The sequence below is a fragment of the Vipera ursinii genome, assembly GCF_947247035.1.
Source record: "Vipera ursinii genome assembly, chromosome: 1".
Lineage (NCBI taxonomy): Eukaryota > Metazoa > Chordata > Lepidosauria > Squamata > Viperidae > Vipera > Vipera ursinii.
In genome coordinates, this window is record NC_139512.1 from 347,558,794 (window position 1) to 347,581,307 (window position 22,514).

The 22,514-nt window shown below is 43.2% G+C and overlaps 1 protein-coding gene across 2 annotated transcripts in view; it reads right to left on the minus strand.

Annotated features, from left to right (window-relative positions):
• Positions 1 to 10,155: 10,155 nt before the first annotated feature.
• RAP1GAP2 (RAP1 GTPase activating protein 2) overlaps positions 10,156 to 22,514 on the minus strand; it is an 88,993-nt gene continuing 76,634 nt past the window's right edge. The window contains exons 18-23 of one of the 2 annotated variants that reach the window (XM_083379719.1): positions 22,037 to 22,150; positions 20,263 to 20,380; positions 18,776 to 18,902; positions 16,265 to 16,341; positions 14,490 to 14,529; positions 10,156 to 13,017 (exon numbers count right to left, since the gene is read on the minus strand). In XM_083379719.1, the coding sequence (XP_083235845.1) occupies positions 14,521 to 14,529; positions 16,265 to 16,341; positions 18,776 to 18,902; positions 20,263 to 20,380; positions 22,037 to 22,150 (445 nt within the window). In that variant the 3' untranslated portion in view covers positions 10,156 to 13,017; positions 14,490 to 14,520. The remainder of the gene's footprint in view (positions 13,018 to 14,489; positions 14,530 to 16,264; positions 16,342 to 18,775; positions 18,903 to 20,262; positions 20,381 to 22,036; positions 22,151 to 22,514) is intronic. The other variant, XM_083379720.1, reaches the window with a different exon arrangement.

Here is a 22,514-nt window from a genome sequence, read left to right on the forward strand (position 1 = left end):
GTATGCCTGCTGGAGAGGATATCTTATGGTCTATTGACTAGACACATAAAAATAAACCATATTACATACCATCCAAAAGAGTTTTTAAAAAGCTAAGAAGGAAACAAACATGGTTTATTAAAAGCTAATACAATCCTGGGTTGTATAAACAGAGGTATAGAATCAAGAACACACGAGGTATTAGTACCGCTTTATAAAGCCCTAGTAAGATCACACCTCGAATACTGCAGCCAATTTTGGTCACCATATCACAAAAAAGATGTTCAAAGTTTGGAAAAAAAAATTCAGAGAAGAGCAACTAAAATGATCCAAGGCCTGGAGACTAAAACATATGAAGAAAGGATGCAGGACTTGGGTTTGGCCAGTCTAAAGAAAAGAAGAAATAGGGGAGACATGATAGCAGTATTCCAGTATCTAAGGGGCTGCCACAAAGAAGAGGGGGTCACGTTATTCACCAAAGCATCAGAGGGCAGGACAAGAAACTATGGTTGGAAACTGATCAAAGAGAGAAGCAACCTGGAATTAAGGAGAAACTTCCTAACAGTGAGGACAATTAACCAGTGGAACAGCTTACTCCAAGAAATCATGGGTGCTCCATCACTGGAAATTTCCAAGAAGAAACTGGACAATTACCTGTCTGAGATGGTATAGGTTCTCCTGCTTGAGCAGGGGGCTGGACTAGAAGACCTCCAAGGTCCCTTCCAGCTCTATTCTAACATTCTATTCTGAATAAACTGTATTTACATACCATTACAAACAAGATAATAAAAAAGCTAAGAAGGAAACAAATACAGCTTATTTCTGCATATCTTGTTAAATAGGCACACAAACCATTTTTATACACCATTCAAATGAGAGGATAAAAAGGCTAAGACAGAAATAAATATAATTTATTTCAACAGACCCATGGAAATAAGCCACATTTACATACCGTTTAAAAGAGACAATTTTAAAAAAAAGCTAAGAAGGAAACAAAAAGACCAGAACACATCCTCTCTGGCAACGAACATCCAGATAAGCAGGGATTAAAACCGGGCAAACAATGAAGCAGAGAACAATACCGTAATCAAGGAACTACCAGGGGTGGGTGGGGGGTTGGGGAAACAACACCAAAAATACTGGCAGGGTAAGCTACTATATATAAACGGAGCGCAAACCCCACATTCATTTGCCCTGATGATGTTACCTAGTTGGGTAATCAAACATCTGCAAGCAAACACCTCAGCTCTGAGAACACCAAGGATTCTTTTGTGCAGGGGGTCCCCAACCTGTGGGCCGCGGCCCACTAGTGGGTCATGAGACATTTGCAACTGGGTCATGGAAATGGCTGGAAGGGATGCACGCACACATGCAGCTTCACTTGCACGAGCAGCAGGCAAGGGCGTGCTTGTGCGCTCCGTTTGTGTGAGTGGCAGGTGCATGTGCATGCCGCTCACGCAAATGGAGCTGTGTGCGTGTGTGTGTGTGCCTGTCAGCTGCTTGTGCAAACCATTCCCCTCCTCCACTCCGCAGGTCCGCAAAGCCGACAACGTTGGGGATCTCTGCTTTGGCGTACGCTATGCCACTTTTAAGGAGTGTGCAGCATGTTTTGACTACAAACCATTTCAGCTTTTCAACCCCAATTTGAGTGCAAAATAGATTGTCTTGATTATTTTGGAAATCTGAAATCCTTCTAAATGACTTCAGGCTGCCTTTTCTTTCACCACAAGGAGCTCTTCAGCACTCCAAATTGGGACATTTCCAAATTGGAAACATTTTGCACAGCTCTGCCACTTTTCACTGCAGGGGAGAAATTACAATCAGTAATTCACCGGCAGGTGACTAACACCGAGGTGGGACTCAATTCACCTTCCTACTTTTGCTTTCCGTGGTGGGATGTTCTGTACGAACCTGTGTGCATTAGGGAGAAAGGTGCATTTAAAAACCGCCAAGTAGGGAAGACAATTGGCAGAGCTGTTCTTGAGAAAGGGCACGCCAAAACATTGTGCATCGGATTAATGGGTCCTTTGCTATTTTGAGAGTGTGTGGTCAGCATTTTTGCAAAATGTCTTGCAAGGTTCAACCCCTTACCTGGGTTGTCCCCTTTTCTCTTGCAGGAAGGCAAAGCTCTGATTATGAGTTCTTTCTTTCTTTCTTTCTTTCTTTCTTTCTTTCTTTCTTTCTTTCTTTCTTTCTTTCTTTCTTTCTTTCTCTTTCTTTTTCTTTCTTTCTTCTCTCTCCTTCCTTTTCTTTCTTTTTTTCTTCTTTCTTTGTTCTCTTTTCTAAAGATAATAATAATAATAAGTTGGAAGGGACCTTGGAGGTTATCTAGTCCAACCCCCTGCTCAGGCAGGAAACCCTATACCATTTCAGGCAAACGGCTGTCCAGTCTCCTCTTAAAAACCTCCAGTGTTGGAGCATTCACCACTTCTGGAGGCAGGTTGTTCCACTGGTTAATTGTTCTAACTGTCAGGAAGTTTCTCCTTAGTTCTAGGTTGCTTCTCTCCTTGACTAGTTTCCATCCGTTGCTTCTTGTCCTGCTTTCAGGTGCTTTGGAGAATAGCTTGACTCCCTCTTCTTTGTGGCAGCCCCTGAGATATTGGAACACTACTATCATGACACCCCTCACTCTTCTCTTCATTAAACTACACATACCCAATTCCAGCAACCGTTCCCTATATGTTTTAGCCTCCAGTCCCCCAATCATCTTTGTTATCCTTCTCAGTACTCTTTCTAGAGTCTCAACATCTTTTTTACATCGTGGTGACCAAAACTGGATGCAGTATTCCAGGTGCGGCCTTACCAAGGCATTGTAAAGTGGTATTAGTTCTTCACGTGATCTTGATTCTATCCCTCTGTTAATGCAGCCTAGCACTGTGTTGGCTTTTTTGGCAGCTGCAGCACACTGCTGGCTCATATTGAAGTGATTGTCTACTAGGACTCCGAGGTCCCTCTCACAGTGTTTTTAAGGTCCAGTTTTGGTCACCACATTACAAAAAAGATGTTGAGACTTTGGAAAAATTCCAGGGAAGAGCAACTAAGATGATCAAAGGCCTGGAGACTAAAAAACATATGACGAACAGTTGCAGGAATTGGGTATGGCTAGTCTAGAGAAAAGAAGGATTAGGAGTGACATGATAGCAGTATTCCAGTATTTGAGGGGTTGCCAAAAAGAAGAGGAGGTCAAATTATTCTCCAAAGTACCTGCGGGCAAGATAAGAAACAATGGATGGAAACTAATCAAGGAGAGAACCAACTTAGAACCAAGGAGAAATTTCCTAACAGTGAGGACAATTAACCAGTGGAACAGCATGCCTCCAGAAATCGTGGGTGCTTCATTACTGGAGGTTTTTAAGAAGAGACTGGACAGCCACTTGCTTGAAATGGTATAGGGTCTCCTGTTTGAGCAGGGGGCTGGACTGGAAGACCTCCAAAGTCCGTTCCTGCTCTATGCTGATTGATTGGTTAAGAGCATCTGGAATAAAACTTCAGGGTATTTGTGTAAAAAGGGGGGGGGTTCAAATAAGTAGGGTTTTTAAAATCAAAGTTGAAGTTAAGGAAGGAGCAAGCACCAATCGAAGTATCCATCTTAACTGGTGCCTAGGCTATCCCGCTACCTTTCGTCTATCTGTAAGAAAGGTCAAAATTTTGCCATTGATGCCTCCCTCATTTTTTAAAATCACCAATATAGCTTTTTAACCTCCCTATGGATTACCCCTGCTGTTAGCCATTGGTGCGTGTATTTTCATGAGTCCAAATGTGTCAATTTTTTTAAAATGTGTAAAAATCATTTATGTGGACTTCGAGTGCACCTAATAGGAAGCTAAAACCGGAGCTATGATGCCCACCGGTACAAACAAGGAGGACGGGACTAAGCCTGCAATCTTGTATATGTTTATGCAGGTTAAGCTGAAGCAAGCATTGATCAGAAAACATGCGAAGGCTGAAATGCTGGCCTTGCTTTAGAAAATCCTTTGCACTCTGCCAAAGCCAGCTACGTGACAGCAGCTGATTTCAGAAAGTGAAAGTCAGAAGTTGTTTATTTTGAGGATGGTAGACCCTCAGGATATAGCCATAGCACTCAAACGTATATACCACTTCATAGTGTTTTACAGCCCTCTAAGCCGTTTACAGAGTCATTGCCCCCAGCAATCTGCGTCCTCATTTTACCGACCTCAGAAGCATGGAAGGCTGAGTCAACCTTGAGCCGATCAGGATGGAACTCCTGGCAGTGGGCAGTTAGCTTGCAGTATTGCATTCCAACCATGGGCCACCATCATGGCTTTTATGCAAATCTCCTTCTCATCTCTCGTATCCAAATGCCCTTTAGGAGTTCTCCATAGATGATTTTTTTTAAAATGGTCCCCTTTGCCCTTTCCTTGTACGTTCAATTTGCAGAGTGACAGCCTGTGGTTTGAGCTGTCCCTTACTCGCCGTCTCCTTCGCAGTTTCCTTTCACGATGCTTTCTCTCTTTTTTTGGAAGTTACCATTTGGTCTCTTTTATATATTTATTTCTCAAATGCTGGCACTAGCATCACTTCCATTCGGCAACTCTTCCCAGCTAGAGGAGGAATCATTTACTTACAGTCCTCCAGATGTTGCGTCTGTAAAAGTATTGCAGGCTGAAAGAAATGGTTTCCTTTTAAAAAAAAAACCCTAAAATCTGCCTTCCCCCTCCCACCCCCCAAAAAACCCCACCCACAGAATCTATGCAGAGAACCTGCACGAAATAAGGCAGGGACCAGAGTGACTTGTTAGCTAGCACTGAAAAATGATCTGAATCTACACAGGTAGTCCTCACCCTATGACTGTAACTGGGCCAGGTATTTGGTGGTAAATCGTGATCCCTTAAGTGGGTCCACGCTGTGACCATGCCCAATTTTACAACCTGCTTTGTGGCAGTCATTAACTGAATCACTGCAGTCATTCAGTAAATGCTATGGTCAATAGGCAAATCCATTGTCTACAATGGGCATTTTCTTTTTCTTTTTCTTTCTTAACTGTTAATAAATGCCAGTTTCTAGCAAAGTATGTTGTAAATTGCAGTCACATCACCACAGGACTCTACATTTATAGCCATAAGTGTGAGCCAGTTACCAAGCTTACCCAAAAGTGAGATCACATGATCTCACTGCTGGAGGGCAGCTGTCAGAACTTCGCATCTGGGTCATAAATAGTCCGGGGTGGGGGGTGGAGATGTGTAATAATTTGAATGTTCGCTAAGTGACCATGGTATCTTACTGCGGCGTCTCCGGGGGTTGGGAGTTGGAGGCACCGTCTTACGGTGGTTCTCCTCCTACCTCCTGGGACGTTCGCAGTCGGTGTTGGCAGGAGGGCAGAGGTCGTCCTCGAGGCCTCTCATTTGTGGAGTTCCTCAGGGGTCGGTCCCCTTGCCTCTCCTGTTCAACATCTATATGAAGCCGCTGGGTGAGATCATTCGTGGTTTTGGGGTTGGGTATCATCAATATGCTGATGATACCCAGCTTTTTATTTCGACCCCAAACCACCCCAGTGATGCCCTCTCTGTGATGTCCCGTTGCCTGGAGGCGGTTCAGGTCTGGATGGGGAGGAACAGGCTTCGGCTCAACCCCGACAAGACTGAGTGGCTGTGTGTGCCGGCATCTCGGGAAATTCAGATTATTCCATCGTTAACAATGGGGGGTGGGATATTACCCCCCGTAGATAGGGCTCGCAATTTGGGTGTCCTCCTAGACTCACAGCTCTCTTTGGAAGATCATATAGGAGCTGTGACTAGGGGGACCTTCGCCCAGGTTCGCCTGGTGCGCCAGTTGCGGCCCTATCTGGACCGGGATGCCTTGCGCACAGTCACTCATGCACTCGTGACCTCCCGTTTGGACTACTGCAATGGTCTCTACATGGGGCTGCCCTTGAGGACTACTCGGAGGCTTCAGCTGGTGCAGAAAGCAGCCGCACGAGTGGTGGTGGGGGTTTCCCGATACTCCCATGTAACACCTCTACTCCGCGAGCTCCATTGGCTTCCGGTTGCCCTCTGGGTAAGATTCAAGGTGCTGGTAATGACCTATAAAGCCCTAAATGGCATGGGTCTGGGTTACTTACGGGAGCACCTGCTGCCAGCATCAACTTCCCTTCGTCCAGTGCGCTCCCACAGAGAGGGCCTCCTTAGGGTGCCGTCGGTCAAAGAGTGTCAACTGGCGACCCCCAGGGGGAGGGCGTTCTCTGTGGGCGCGTCAGACCTTTGGAACCGTTTACTGGTTGAGCTCTGGATGGCTCCCGACCTTCGCTCCTTCCGACGTGACCTAAAAACATACTTATTTGAACAAGCTGGCCTGGTCTGATGGGTTTGGGGTATTTTAAATATTATTGTACTATTTTATTGGATTTGGGCTGCAGTATTTAATTTTTTTTAACTTTTGTATATTGTATTTTTATTGTATTGCCCTGTACACCGCCCTGAGTCCTTCAGGAGAAAGGCGGTATAGAAATTAAATTAAATTAAATTAAATTAATAAAATAAAATAAGTCAAGGACTAGCTGTACTTGAGAGATGAAATCTGTATCTATGGGAGAGAAGTCATTCAACCTCAGCCAGGACTGACTTCTGATTAAACCTACTATTCATTCGTTTGTTTGGAAAGAGTTGTTTATTAAACTAAATAAGCCAAATTGAGCAGGGGGGTTGGACTGGAAGACCTCCAAGGTCCCTTCCAGCCCTATGATTCCACATCTTCCACCACCACCACCTTGCAAAATGAATGCAAAGGTGTTTATTTATTTTATTTATTTTTATTACATTTATATCCCGCCCTTATCCAAAGACTCAGGGCGGCTTACAAGCTTAGCAGTAGCCTTCATTCTATGTATATGCCTGCTTGTTAGGGCTTTCACACACACACACCCAAGTGGCATTATTACAAAGTCAGCTTATTGCCCCCAACAATCTGGGTCCTCATTTTACCTACCTCGGAAGGATGGAAGGCTGAGTCAACCTTGAGCCTGGTGGGATGCGAACCTGCACTAATTGCAGGCAGCTGGTGTTACTTAAGGAGGCATGTTAAAGTTCACATACAAAGATCTTCCTTTTGTCATGTCTTGAAGATAAGGCAGGAATATTTTTTGGAGGGTTATGTTGGAATCCTGAAACTAATAGTTTTTGAATGAAGCCTGGCTCAGTGGCCTGTGGAACCTCATGCTACAGTAAAATAAGGAATTGTCCACCAAACAAGACGCATAACTGGTTCCAGGGGTGGGGTGGAGGCAAACAAGCCAAGAGACAGCTTCTGACACAAAATATTTTTTTTAATTATGAATTTTGCAAAGACACGTTTAAGCAACAAAATATACATTTTTACCCTTCTGTAGAATTTTTTTTATACAATGACAAATACAAGAGGCTACCATAGCAATAAATTAAATATACATTATGTACAACATACATCAGCAACCTGCTACGAAGCATTGCTTCTCAACACAAAGAAAAATACTTCATTTCCTCGGAGTCTAATTTTTTACGAAATCCTAGTCTTCACAATCTCATTGAACTTTAGGGACACAATAATGGGAATTCTCCCCCCCGCCCCCGCTCTGTCAAAATGGAGGAGTAAGATATATTCTGGTACTCTCCCAAAAAAATTAGCATTTTTCTAAATGTGTTGCAGTACCATGCTACATTTCTGAAAGCTAAATAAAACTTTAATAAAAAGTATTGATGCATGCTTTATGTTTTTCTTCCTGTTCAACAAAAATAGCATTCTGTTATTGTTAATGGGCCTGTTATGAGAAGTGCAATGGCTGAGGTTCCTGTCTTTTTGTAAAATAGTTTTTCCCTTGGATGCTAAACAATTCAATGCAGAACCATCCCTTAAAATCAATCAGTGCAAAATTCTCTGTATGTCCCTAAAGTGGTGGATTTTTTCCCCCCTCATAAATTACATCACTGGCTCCCAGCATTGCAACCTTGGCAATTTAAGATGTTTGCATTTCAATTTTCAAAATTCCGCAGCCAGGGAATTCTGGGAGTTGAAGTTTGCAAGTTGCCAAGGTTGAAAAGCTCTACAGTAAATCACCAGATTCAGAAGTAGTGTATCTTTGAAAACCAGTTGCCTGAGAGAACTAAGTGTGTGTGTGTGTTTGTGGGGGTGTGACTTCTAGCACCACGCTGAACATTTCTTTATCAGGCAAGACTCTGGTGCTTGATCGTTCCGGGAAAACCACCCTTAAAAATTAGAATGGAGTTGATGCCTCAAATGGCAGGAATCATTCCCTTGGGGGGGAAAGCTAGTGAAAGCTCAAATTTGACATACTCAAAAAAAAATTGTTTATTTTAAAAATATAGAAGGCCACACAACTCTACACTAGATGCGATGCTATAATTTTCATTCACTCACTAATTTATATCCTACCTTTATTATTCTTACAAATAACTCAAGGCAACAAACATATCCAACATACCTTCCTCCTCCTATTTGTCCCACACAACAACCTTGTCTGGTGGGCTGAGAGAGAATGGCTGCCACAAGCTCACTCAGTTGGTTTTCATGGCTAAGGCAGGATTTAAATTTGGGATCTCTTGCTTTCTAGCCTTGATTTTCTCATTTCCCCCCCCCCCCCTTTTCACTCCTCCCTTTTCCATGCCAAATTTGTGGGGGAGGGGCTTGGGCTATAGCAGGGGCCTTCAAACTTGGCCCTTCAATGACTTGTGGACTTCAACTCCCAGAATTCCTCAGCCAGCGTGCCTGGCTGAGGAATTCTGGGAGTTGAAGTCCACAAGTCATAAAGGGGCCAGGTTTGAAGACCCCTGGGCTATAGACTGTGACTTTTGTCAGCATTCTGAATTCTGTTTAACGTGAGCTTCAGAAGTTACACTGTCACACTGGCTACCTGCCCTCATCTTGGTGAAACCAAGTTCGTCCACAAGGGGATGGGGTGGGCCTTGTAGCCAGTCGCTGTACTCTTATAACCTGAGGAACTCCTTAAAATTGTAGAAAATGTTAAGCTTTCTAAAATTTGAAGCCACATACAGGTAGTCCTCAACGTACGACCACAACTGAGCCCAAAATTTCTGTTGCTAAGCCAGACAGTTGTTAAGTGAATTTTGCCCCACTTTACGACCTTTCTTGCCACAGTTGTTAAGGGAATCACCGTAGTTGCTCACTGAGTAAACACAGTTGTGAAGTGAATCTGGCTTCCCCATTGACTTTGCTTGTCAGAAGGTCGCAAAAGGTGATCACATGACCCCCCCGGGACACTGCAACCGCTGTAAATATGAGCCAGTTCCCAAGAATCAGAATTTCAATCAAGTGACCCATGGGGATGCTTCAACGGTTGTGTGAAAAATTGTCATAAGTCATTTTTTTTCAATGATGTGTCATTTTGTTAACTAAACGCACTGTTGTACGTTGAGTAATACCTCTACAAGTTGGTTGCCAAGTGCCTGAATTTTGATCACGTGACTATGGGCAGGCAGCAAGGGTCATAAAGTTGAACCTGTTTTTTTTATTTTGCATTTTTTAAAAAATTAACTAAATTGATATTCTCAATTTCTGGGTGGGGGGGGCGGTGTTAGAACCTTTTTTATTTCATGCCCCTCTTTCCAAAACAAATCCACCCCAAAATTTCACCAAAATGGAGCTGAACATTTCAGACCCATTCAGTGGCGTAGCGTGGGTTGTCAGCACCCGGGGCAAGGCAACCGGAAGCGGAAATAGAGGGGCGGGCGGGTGGTGACGTCACGGCACTGCTGAAAAGATGCGCCCTGCAGCGGCGTAGACTTTCCAAGAAGAGTCGCGCGCATGCGGGATGCTTCCGGGTCCCTCTCGAGGGCGGCTGGGCGGGGCTCCGACCTGCAAGAGCCGCTGCATTCAAGCTCGCACGTGAGCCCCGCTAAATAAAGCCATGCATGCGCACGAAGCTAGGCCGGCCGGCCAGCGGGTCCGTCTTCGCTCGGCCAAACCTGCCAGGGCGCCTGCGGGACGCTTGCAGTTGGCCTGAGCCTGGGCGGAGAGTTGGCCGCTTCTATTTATTTTATTCAGATTATGTGGCCGCCCATCTCACCTGCCGGACTCATTTCGCTTTGCAAGAAAGAGCAGCTCGAGAGCGGAGCCAAGCCAACTCTGTGCAGCCCTTGGGGCTCCCTGAGCAGCTCAGTGCGAGTGCGCCCCCCCAGATGTTGCGCCCGGTGCGGCCGGCCCCCCCCCTGCACCCCCCACGCTACGCCACTGGACCCATTCCCTTTTTTGGTGGCAACCAAGGAAAAATAAAAAAGGATATTTTCCAAAAAAAAAAAAAAGAGCTGCAGCACTTGGCTGCAAAACGTTTGCTTGACTCACTTTCACAGATAATTCACAGATAAGTTGAGCAGCCTTGTCTGCTGATTAAAGATCTTGTTTTGTAGTTATCAGATTTTCAGTAAATAAATATTATTTTTTTATGGTTGGTCACACAGTCAGCCAGTTGTTGAGACGAGATTTTGTTCATCTACTGTATCCAGTCCTTCCCAAGGACCTGGGATAGGCAGATGTTGTTGTTTAATCATATGAAAGCTATTCCAGCAAGTGGCATCTCCCTCTTCTTGAGTGAAAAACATGGCCATCTGTTTGATAGATTGAGGGTCTGCTTGTCCTGATCATTTTTATTAGCGGTGTTCTCTTGAAGAAGAACAAGCTTTTCATTTTTTCCCCTTTTTTAATGATTCTGTGGATGACATCTAACTAACAAAGTGCAGTTTTGAACTAAAAGATGAGGAAGGAATTAAAGATAAATAAATAAAGGCATGGACTCAGAAGGTGAGCTATTATTAATATGGTTGATCACACAGTCAGCCAGATCAGCATTCTTGTCAAATTATCAAGCCTTTCCAAGGACCTGTAATAGGCAGTCATTGTTGTTTGATGATACTAAAGCTATCGGTGCAGGATGTAAGCTGTTCCGAGTAAAACTGCCTTTTGCAACTGACTGATGGTGATTTTGTCAACGCCGAAGGTGTTCAGGTGGTGCTCCAGTTGCTATTATGATTGATTTGGCCTACAGATTTGGAGGCAGTGCTGAGACATAAGACCTCTGAAAGTATGCCACGCCAAATCAAGCTATTTTTCCAAACTATACAAGTGAGGCCTGATCTGAATCCAATGGACAAATGTGCAACATAAAATGACAAAAAAAAAACCCTTTAAGAACAATTGCGCCAGCAAGCTTCTAGTGGTGAAGGCACATTTTGATTCATGACCACAGGGAGACAAATTTTTGCAGGTTCAGCTTATAAAGCTGTAACGGTGGTCTCCTATGTAAGAAGCCAACAGGACAACATTTCTAAGCAGTGGGACCAGCAGAGAGGAAAAAGAAGCAAGCAGAGTTTTGCTGGCAGCATGAAAGCCCTATTATAGGTGTGTCGTGATGTTGCACAGATGTACAAAAGGGCCTCAGAGTAAGGATAGCATCAGAAGTTTCTGAAGTCCAAATCGCAGTAGCAAAGCCTCTAAATTCCTGTTCCTCCTCCCTATCCAAAACTAACTGGCCATTGCACAGGAGAAATTATTAATCCCAGTGATGCTGACCTGCATTCCTTCTTTGTGCCTGATTTTTTCCCTCAACTCTTTCCTCTAACACAGTGTTTCCCAAAAGTTGTCTTTCATTACACCAAAACACTTAGCAGAAACGAGGAGGGAGCGGGGTTTGCTCTTATTTTAGTATAGTGCTGGTTTGTCCTGGCCCTACAAGGGTAGGACAGGGTAGGACACAACTATATAAAAATAAAAGCAAATGCCACTTCCTCCAAGCACTGATGATGTTACCTAGCCAGGTAATGAAGTGTGCACAAAAAAACCATCAAGCACAGAAATCTCCTTCCTTTTCACTCTGGATTTAACTAGCTTTCAGGGAGACTGCAGGCCAGTGAGAACTATACAGAGAAAGACCAAATGTTCACACGCACTGTTAGGGCTCCCTGCAATTAAGGCATGGGCACGTCCCTTCCACCCCACCCTTCTGATATCCATCAACACTTTTTTTAAAAGCAAAAGCCCAATGCCATTCCTTTTCCATTACAGGGAAGCAGAATGCTCAAAAGTCAGAAGAGCATTCTTGACTCAGCACCAACTTCGTGTGGAAAGTCTTAACGTCAATAATAGCGTAAGAAAAAAGAAAAGGTCACTTAAATCCAGGGGTCTTAATTAGGTAATAAATTAGTCCACCAAACAGCAAAGTATTATGATGATGATTATGACAAGGGGGTATCCACGGAAGGGTTATAATTATGGTTTGTCACACATCAGCCAGATGTTCAGGCTGGATCTGGCATTTTTATCCACATATTGAGTCCTTCCCGGGGAACCTGTGATAGACAGATGTTGATATTATTATTACTGATCATCGCACAGTCAGCCAGATGCTCAGACTGGATTTGGCATTTTTGTCTACCTATCGAGTCCTTACCAAGGACCTGGAATAGGCAGATGTGGATGTTTGATGGTATTACAGATATCGTCACAGGAAGCAGTTCCTAGTAAGGCCGCCTTTTGCAATTGACTAATGGCGAATTTGTCAATGCCAATGGTGTTCAAGTGGTGCTCCAGTTGTTTTGGGATTGCACCCAAGGCGCCTATTACTATATTATTAATATTATTATTATTATTATTATTATTATTATTATTATTATTATTATTATTATTATTATTATTATTATTATTATTATTATTATTAACATCCAAAGATTTACCCAGAAAAGCAGCACTCATGATCTCAAGTTAAATGGCTATACAAAACATTACCAATCCGTTGATCTACCAAATGAAAAAAGACAGAAGCCAGTTCAGGTCTACGTGGTAAAAAATTTGGTTCCTCCGTGGGACATCCTTCCACTCCAGAGGGATAAAGCATGGATGATTGCCATGGAACAAGTAGGAAAAGATCCATTCTTTTGTGGTTTTATGGAATGATCGGCTCGGATGGAGGACAATCCATAGGTGGCTATGGAGCTTAGTGTGAAGGAGGGATGCTGTTATTCAAAACAAACATCCTCCTTACCACCCTGTTTAAAATGAAACAAACACAACAAAAATGTCCTGCAAAAGATGGGAGAAGGCAAAAAAATTAGGCTTGGAGGTCATCCATACCCACATCAAGAATAGCCTCCTTTAATTCTTAAAAACACATTTAAAGAGAGGCTTTGAGAACCATAGCTAACTGGTTTTTCAGATAGGCTCTGTCAATGGAACTCATTAATGGAACATATATGGAAGATTTTTATTTTGGAGGGCTTTGAAACCCTGGTTAGTTAAATGCAGATAGTCTTCAAGTTACAACTGTTCACTTAGCGACCATTTTGAAATTCAAAATCCCCCCCAAAAAAGGATCTGTAACCCCAATGAACATCACCTTCAGGATCAGCTGCTGAAATTTTTGGCAGCAAAATAGCAATTTTTTTTAAAAAAAGTCACTGCACTGAAATTTGCCAGTTTGCTGCTGAATCGAACTATGAAACCGTTGTGTGAGACCAGCATTTAATGTACAGTATTTGGTGTTTTGTTTTTTTTTTAAATATAAATCAACTCGGCCAAACATGTTGTGGGGGGAATGGGTCAAGCATTCAAATCCTGCCCCTTCAGTGAGATCATTGCAAAATTGTGTTCATAGAGAGGTGACCAAAAAAGTCATGAGGTTAGTCACAATTTTGTGATTAAAGCCCTTCTCCTCTTGTATAGGTGAGCTTTGTTTGCAGTGAAAACCACCGTCTTGTCTTTTTTTGACTCTCCTACCCCATTGAACATCACTGATCATTGTACCGTTTGCATCTCTCAAAGACCCACAATAATGAGGGCGGAGGTTCGTTTTCTGAGCTTGTGGGTTGGTTTCCAAACGTTTCGTTACCAGGCTAGGTAACATCTTCAGGGGAGTTTAGGGCATGTCTGTGTTTTGTGACAGGTCAGGGGTGAGTGTGTCAAGTATGGGTCTTGTAATGAGTCTCGTGATGGGGAGGTCATGTCAGGTGAGGGTCACTGGGAGGTGAAGTGCTGGTTGGGGGGAGGTTGTGTGGTTTGGTTGAGGATAAGTGCCATCGTTGCTTGGCTGTGCGGTTGATTTGAATTCTGAGGGGTTTGTAAGCTGGTTTTAGGTCGATGTGTAGGTTGATGGAATTGCTTGTGGAGTGCCAGGCTTCGGTGAACTCACGCAGGTGGCGGGTGGTATCGTGGCTGATGACTTTTGGATTGCTCCAATTGAACTGGTGCTGTTCAGTGTCAGTGTGGGTAGAAATTAAAGATTTGGTATTGTGGCGTTTGACTGCCTACTGATGTTCATGTATTCTGTTTTTTAATCGATGTGATGTTTGTCCCACGGAAACTAACCCACAAGCATGGAGAACGAACCTCCATCCTCATCCTACTTCTGAACTAGAGATATTCGCCACCATCGCAAACCCACAATAATCATAATTAAAAAAAAGTTTGTTCCCTACTGAAAAATATCCTGTCTATCATTACTGTCAGTATTTGGCATTAAGAATTATTATAAACCCTGGACTAAATATAAAAGTTACCTTTAACAGGTCCTTAGGGGTCATTCTTCAGCTAATGTGTCTGCAAACAAAGGAAACGTGTTCTGTTAAATATATAAGCATTTTTACAATCTCCCCTGACCCTCTACATCAGCCAGACTCCAATTCCTATAATCCCCTGCCTTTTCTGACCTACACACAGACACAACAATTGCTACGAATCCCTTATTAGAGCCTTGTTTCCTTTAAGTTCTTTTCTAAACTTCTTTTAGATCAACTCACCACCAATGCTGCAATAGCACAGTGGCTATAGATCTTGCACTATAAATGTAGTTCAAAACCTGCCAGATTTTCTCTATGTTTAAAAAAAAAAGGAAACAGGGCTCCAGTGATGAGCTGTTTTATTATCTCACTTGAGATAGTTCATGAGATCCAAGGTGGAAAAGATGCTTTGGGGGGGGGGGAACAGGTGAGCCTTGACTGCATCTGTTCAAGTCTCCTTAATAGGAATAGCACTTAGACTTATATACCACTTCACGGAGCTTTACAGCCCTCTTTAGGCGGTTTACAGAGTCAGCACATTGCCCCCAACAATCTGGGTCCTCATTTTACCGACCTCGGAAGGGTGGAAGGCTGAGACAACCTAGAGCCGGTGAGAATCGAACTGCCGAACTACAGGCAGCTGGCAGTCAGCAGAAGTAGCCTGCAGTACTGCATTCTAACCACTAGGCCACCACGGCTCATAAAGAAGCCATGCCTTTTTCTGGGTTTGGATAGTAATTACATGGTCCCTGAAAAAACATGTTTGAGTTAAGGAAACATTAAATTATCACTGCTGGTGTTTGGTTGGCTGTGGTGGGGGCCCATGGAGAAGTGAGCACAGTGGTCTGGCTGACGCCAATTGTCCGAGACCCCAGAGAGAAGAGTGGAACAAAAAGCTTACTTAGATTCACTATGTAAACTTGCTTTCAGCAGATTCTTTACTTGAGGTGGAATGAAAGAACAAGTTCTGAGACTCAGTTTGGATACTATACGGACCTGAATTTTAGGCTATCGTATTAGCTTTTTAAAGACTGTGATATTTACTGGTACAATTGTAAATTTACTGGTGACTATTTTGTATGTTACCTTCCCACCGTAGTGGTCCCTATTTTTCTACTTGCATTTTTACGTGCTTTCGAACTGCTAGGTTGGCAGAAGCTGGGACGAGTAACAGGCGTTCACTCTGCTACGCGGCACTCGGGATTCGACCCGCCAAACTGCCGACCATTTGGTCGACAAGCTTAGTGTCCTAACTCACTGAGCCACCACGTCCCTCCAGCATTCCGTGCGCCTTTGGCGTCTAGTCATGCCGGCCACATGACCATGGAGACGTCCTCAGACAAGCGCTGGCTCTTCGGCTTTGAAACGGAGATGAGCACCGACTCCTAGAGTTGGAAACGACTAGCACACATGTGCGGGGGAACCTTTACCTTTACCTTATTTTGTATGTTAATTCCTATTATATAAGAGTTTCAGGAGGGCATATGTTAACAATACAATAAAATTAATAATTTTGATAACAACAACAAAAAAAACTTAAACGCATATTTTCGAGGCACCAAGCAGCTACTGTGTCAATCTTAGGAAAAGCAAAACAAAAGAAGAACCAAGACTGAAAGTTACCCCACCCCCAAAAGGTTACAAAGTAAAAGTTGAACTCCCCACCCGTTTAGCGTGTCATAAATCACAAAACCAAGAAACGTGGCTGTATTCAGAGGGTTTGACGGTCTGACATTCTGATTTAAAGGAAGACGGTTCCATTCATCGTTACTTACCGGGCCAGAGCTTGAATGGCTAAGTTTATCAAAGCGAAATTTTAGATTTGATCTCGGAGAATTTCTGCTTTTTATATCTGATGGAACGGTACAAGGGGAAAAAAAAAGTCAGCTTATTTTTATTTGGAAAACTCAGAACCAATATTAATTAAAACAAAAAAAAAGATGAAAGCTCCAGTAATGAAATGTCTGAAATGGTATAGGATTTCCTGCCTGAGCAAGAGGGTTGGACTAGAAGACCTCCAAGGTCCCTTCCAACTCTGTTTTTCTGTTATTCTGATTATGAATTCTCATGTTCATCACGACACCAATGTTTACACACATACAACGTCACGTACCCTTTTGGGATATCCTCACAACACACACACATGCACACACAAACAAACATCTCAGGTGTCAGCCAACAGGGAAGAGATGGGTAGTGGTAGCAAACTGGTGGGTTGATTAATTTATTCAAGACGTATTTGCTACGCTGTAATTCAAGAGACTGCAAGGGCAATGACGAAGACCATTGTTATTTTGAGGAGACTGGTGACCTATTTTGATTTCTCCTTCGTATTAAGAAAATTCTAGACGTTTAGAGCATATTCTGAGCTAACCTTCTTTTTTTTTTTTACTCTTGCTTACTGAATAAAGGCGAAGAGGGAGGAACCTTCATGAACAGGTAGTCCTCAAGTTACAACCACAATTGAGCCCAAAATTTATGTTGCTAAGTGAAACATTTGTTAAGTGAGTTTTGCCCCATTTTACAGCTTTTTTGCCATAGTTGTTAAGTGAATTGTTGTATTTGTTAAGTTAGTAACAGAGTTGTTAAGCGAATCTGGATTCCTCATTGACTTTGGTCAGAAGGTCACAACAGATGGTCACATGACCCCGGGACACTGCAGCTGTCATAAATATGAGTCAGTTGCCAAGTGTCCAGAATTTCAAACACGTGACCCAGGAAGATGCTGCAATGGTTGCAAGTGTGAAAAATGGTCCTAAGTCACTTTTTCCCACTGCTGCTGTAGCTCAGAACAGTTACTAAATGAACTGTTGTAAGTCGAGGACTGTAGTTGCAAAGTTTTTCTTACTGTGAAAGTGTCTTGACTTTTGATTCCCATCCCAGAATCATGGGCCAGCCAGCCAACTAAGGTCAGGTCTTGCAATCTCCTGACCATAACAGGGCCAGGAGGTCATGGTGTCTGGTTTTGATAAAAAAAAACCTTGGGGTTGTTGTTTGTATGAAGCTTTTGCACAGAGCCTAGCCCAGGGTATTATGAAACTAGCCACCCTTGGGGTATCTCTACTGTTTTATAAGTGATTTGGGTATTATCTGAACCATGGTGGCGCAGTGGTTTGAATGCAGCATTGCAGGCTAACTGACTGCTCACTGTCAGCAGTTCGATCCTGGCCGGCTTAAGGTTGACTCCGCCTTCCATCCTTCTGAGGTTGGTAAAATGAGGACCCAGATTGTTGGGGGCAATATACTGGCTCTGTAAACTGCCTAGAGAGGGCTGGAAAGCATTATGGAGCAGTATATCAGTCTAAGTGCTATTGCTATCCTGCTTAGTATGTCTGCTTTTTATGTTACGCTTTTAAATCTGTTTGTTCGAGCTAATAATAAAGCTTAAAATCCCTTTATTTACTGGTGTGCTTATCTGGATCCTAAAGAACCAATTGCCTGGGCACCTGATCACCATCCTGACACTTGGCAAAACAGAGACACGACATAACCTGAGGAATATTTATGGTGTTTGCCAGTCTGTCTGTCCCTCAACTCCGTAATAGAGGGAATCTGGTCTTTTGTTAATCTGGGAGTAAGATTCAATTATCTGGATGGCTTTGATATATGGGTGGGGCAAGCACTCAGGCTGCAAAAGGCACTTAAAGGTAAAGGTTCCCTCGCACATGCGTGCTAGTCGTTTCCAACTCTAGGGGCCAGTGCTCATCTCCGTTTCAAAGCCAAAGAGCCAGCGCTTGTCCGAGGAGGTCTCCGTGGTCATGTGGCCGGCATGACTAGACGCCAAAGGTGGACGGAGCGCTGTTACCTTCCCACTGTAGTGGTCCCTATTTTTCTACTTGCATTTTTACGTGCTTTTGAACTGCTAGGTTGGCAGAAGCTGGGACGAGTAACAAGCGCTCACTCTGTTACGCGGCACTCGGGATTCGACCTGCCAAACTGCCGACCTTCTGGTCGACAAGCTCAGCATCTTAACCCACTGAGCCACCGCGTCCCCTAAAGGCACTTGGAAGGCCCTATATTCTGATGTGGAGAGAAATACATACATCAGGCCCTGCTTGTATTTGAAGCATGACTATCTCCATCTTGAAAGCTAAGCAGGCATGGTCTTGGCCTTAGATGGGTGACCACATGGCCTTAGATGGGTGACCACATGGAAAATCTCAGCGCAATAGATTTGATTAGAAAGTTCCTATTCCAAAAGATTATGCTAAGCCACCCTACTTGAGGGTCATCTTCATCAGCAATGTCATACAAAGCCCATCAAGGTAGGGTTTAATCAAACTTACCAGTGGGGCTCCTGCTCATGATAACAGGGGTTGAAGCTGATGCTAAATTTGGATTCTCGATGCTTTGGGAAGGACTGTAAACAAATACATCTTGTTTATATGGCGATGCAGTTGAGGACTGGCTGCCCTGTGAATTAAAGAAACATTATTCAGTTTTGTATACCACCCTAAAGGAGTCCATAGCAGTATGCAGAATCCGTTTTTCAAAAAATAAACCAAAAGGAGTGAAAATAATATTTGTCTCTACAGTAATCCCAACTTCCTTCCCTTGATGTTAAAACCAATCCAAAGGAAGGAAGGAAGGAAGGGAGGGAGGGAGGGAGGGAGGGAGGGAGGGAGGGAGGGAGGAAGGAAGGAAGGAAGGAAGGAAGGAAGGAAGGAACGAAGGAAGGAAGGAAGGAAGGAAATGTTAATGTTGCCATTTCTTAGCTCACTGCATTGTAAATTGCTGTGACCTTTTAAGATTCAGGGATATATAAGCATAGTAAAATGAAAGAATAGCCCTTTTAATAAAGTAAATATAATAGCTTCATTAAAGAGAGAACACTGACCTGTAACTTAAACCAAAATAACTTATACCTGCTCATGCAACCTGATTCTTGAATAAAACCTCTATCGTTTAGAAAGAGCTCTGAGTAAATAAAAGGCAGATGACCTTGGGAAAGATAGGCTAGATCTGTGATCAAAGCTATGAGGAAAAAAATGACTTTAGGGCTAAAACAAGCAGAAAGGATGTGCAAGCAGCTCAGTAGACACCTCCCTAATCTGCATATGTATAAGGAGGGGAGGAGGTAAAACATCCTCAAGTTTGCAAGATTGTGTTGTGTAGCCACTCTCAATGAAGTAGCCCTAATCTTCCTGTGGAGTTTGATGTTTCAGTCAGGATCTCCAAACTTGGCAACTTTAAGACTTGTGGACTTCAACTCCCTGGCTGGCTGAGGAATTCTGGGAGTTGAAGTCCAAAAGTCTTAGGTAAAGGTAAAGGTTCCCCCGCACATGCGTGCTAGTCGTTTCCAACTCTAGGGGCCAGTGCTCATCTCCGTTTCAAAGCCGAAGAGCCAGCGCTTGTCCAAGGACGTCTCCGGAACGCTGTTACCTTCCCACCATAGTGGTCCCTATTTTTCTACTTCCATTTTTACGTGCTTTCAAACTGCTGGGCTGGCAGAAGCTGGGATGAGTAACAGGCGCTCACTCTGTTAAGCGGCATTCGGGTTTTGACCCGCCAAACTGCCGACCTTCTGATCAACAAGCTCAGTGTCCTAACCCACTGAGCCACCACGTCTCTCCACAGGTCTTAAAGTTGCCAAGTTTGGAGACCCTTGTCTTAGTCAGTCCTACCTGGTGGGGCTGACAAACATAAGGGAAAACAGGAGTTATGAAGGTGTGTTGATGGCAGCTGAGGAGAAAGATACTTTTTTTTAACACATAATATGCTAAAAGTGTTGAGGAACTTTTGCCACCTCAGATCAATCAAGAGCAGGCATTACCAGGCTTTCATATTCTTCCATATTTTCACTCTCTCCTGCAGTGCTGCTGAAACTGCTGGTACTTGAGGACGAACGTGAAATATTTGACTTTCCATTCTCTTTGAGTTTAATGAAAGGCCTGGCAGAAAATGAGAAACAGAAATGTAATAATCAGGAGGCATAGGAAATGCTCCACCTCTACCGTCCTCCAATTTTGTGATTCAAAACTCCTATATTTTAAAGCATAGAATTAGTCCTCATTTAGTGACCACAATTGGACCAGCCACTTAGCCGTTAAGCAAAGAGGTCTATAGTGAAACCACACATGTGCTGACTATTTGACTTCCATATTTCTGTGCTTTACAAACTTACAGAAGAATTCAGCAGGAGGATTGGTCCTAGTTCCATTACTATTGTAACTGCAAGTGGTCACTAAACAAGGCAGTCTCTAAACAAGGATTACCTGTATACCGCTTCATCAGCAATATGCTATCCATCCATCCATTTGTATGTGTTTGTGTTGATAAAAAGTTTGTTTGTACATTTATTTATTTTGTTGTTTTTAGCCAGTGATCCCACACATAATATTGATCATGGTGCACCTAAGGAACCTTAATAGGATTGTGAGTTTTTCTCCAGATTTTCTTTTGATCAATTTACATTAGCTCCTGGGATGAAGGTGGCCACTACATCTTTTCAATCAGAGCCCAATGGCGCTGCTTTAATTTGAGTTCCTAAGAAGAAGGATGAAGTTGTGCAGTCATTGTTTCAACCTTCAAATCTTGCAAAATTTCTTAAATCTCTTCCATAGTGTGGGATTGGGAATTGAGAGACAGGGCAAAGAGATGCTGCCCGCCTAGGAAATGGTCAGATAAGAGAGGGCAGAGCCCACAGTTAAATAATGGGTGGAGCAAAAGGCTCAGACGGGATTCTCCCTCCCAGTTTTTCAGGATTAGGATTAGAGTTTTGTACTTTCAGATTTGTAAGATTCTGTTAATGTAGCTTTACAGTAAAATAGAATTAATTTATCTGGTCATGTTTCCTATCTAGTCTGCTTGTTAAGGCAGACACATATCTTTAGTACATTCTTAGGGTTTTTTTGTTTACTAAACAAATTCATATGGTCACCTATCTAACCAATGGAACTCTGGATGACAAAATAGGAAAAGCCAATAAATACTCAGAATCAACTGGAAAAAAATGTTGAGGGTCTGTTAAAAATAAAGTTTACCAAGATAGCAAACAGACATATGTTAGGACACACACACACACACCCCACACACACAACAATCTCAATGTGTGGAAGAAAACCCAGGTTTTCATGGCCTTCTAGAAAGCTAAGAATGTCAAGGCCACGCAAAGACAAACACAGGAAAAGCACCATCTTCCTCTCACTCCAGAAAGAAAACCAGCAAAACAATCCCACAGCCAAATTATACCCAGACTGGAAAAGAAAGGAGAAGTTACAGAAAAGACATCACAAATAGACATCGTTCATATCGTTTGTCCCTTTGTTCCTCCAATCCTGAAGCCAGTAGATGACTCCAAACAAGCACAGGATGTATCCCGAGAATCAGAAAAGTCTCCTCTACTATATCAGCTGTGACCTCCACCATTTGCTTGCACGGTTTTTGAGGTTCCCTTAATTCCTGAAAACCTCAGTGATGGATCATCCCACATGTGAAAGGGTGAGTCCACAGCTTTTAGTGGATGTCGCTAACTTGAATCCCAGAAAAATTGTGACTCCATTTGAAGGCCGTCAACCAATGAGTTTAAAATTGCACCTTGCTTTTACCTCTCTTTGTTGGGACAGATTTCTGGAGAGCTTGGGTTCGAGGAAGCCTCTGACTTCATATCAAGGGAGGAATGCCCTCCATCGGGGCTCTTGGGTGTTCCTGAGCCACTGTCACTATGGAAAAAAGGAAAGAGAATAAGAGCAGATCTGGGATGAACTTACACACCATCCAAAAGAGACAATAAAAAAAAATCAAGAAGGAAACAAGACTACAGCACATCCTCTCCAGCAGACAACATCCAGATAAACGGAGATTAACACCAGACAAGCAATCAAGCAGAAAACTATACCCAAATGAAGGAACTACCAAGGAGAAAACCACATCCCCACCAGAACTGTCAGGGTAAGCTAACAAACCCCATAATCCCTAGCACTGATGATGTTACCTAGTTGGGTAATAAACCTTCTGCAAGCCAACAGCCAAGCTCAAGAGAGCACCAAGAAGTCCACAAAATACAGTAGTAGAATACAATTAGAA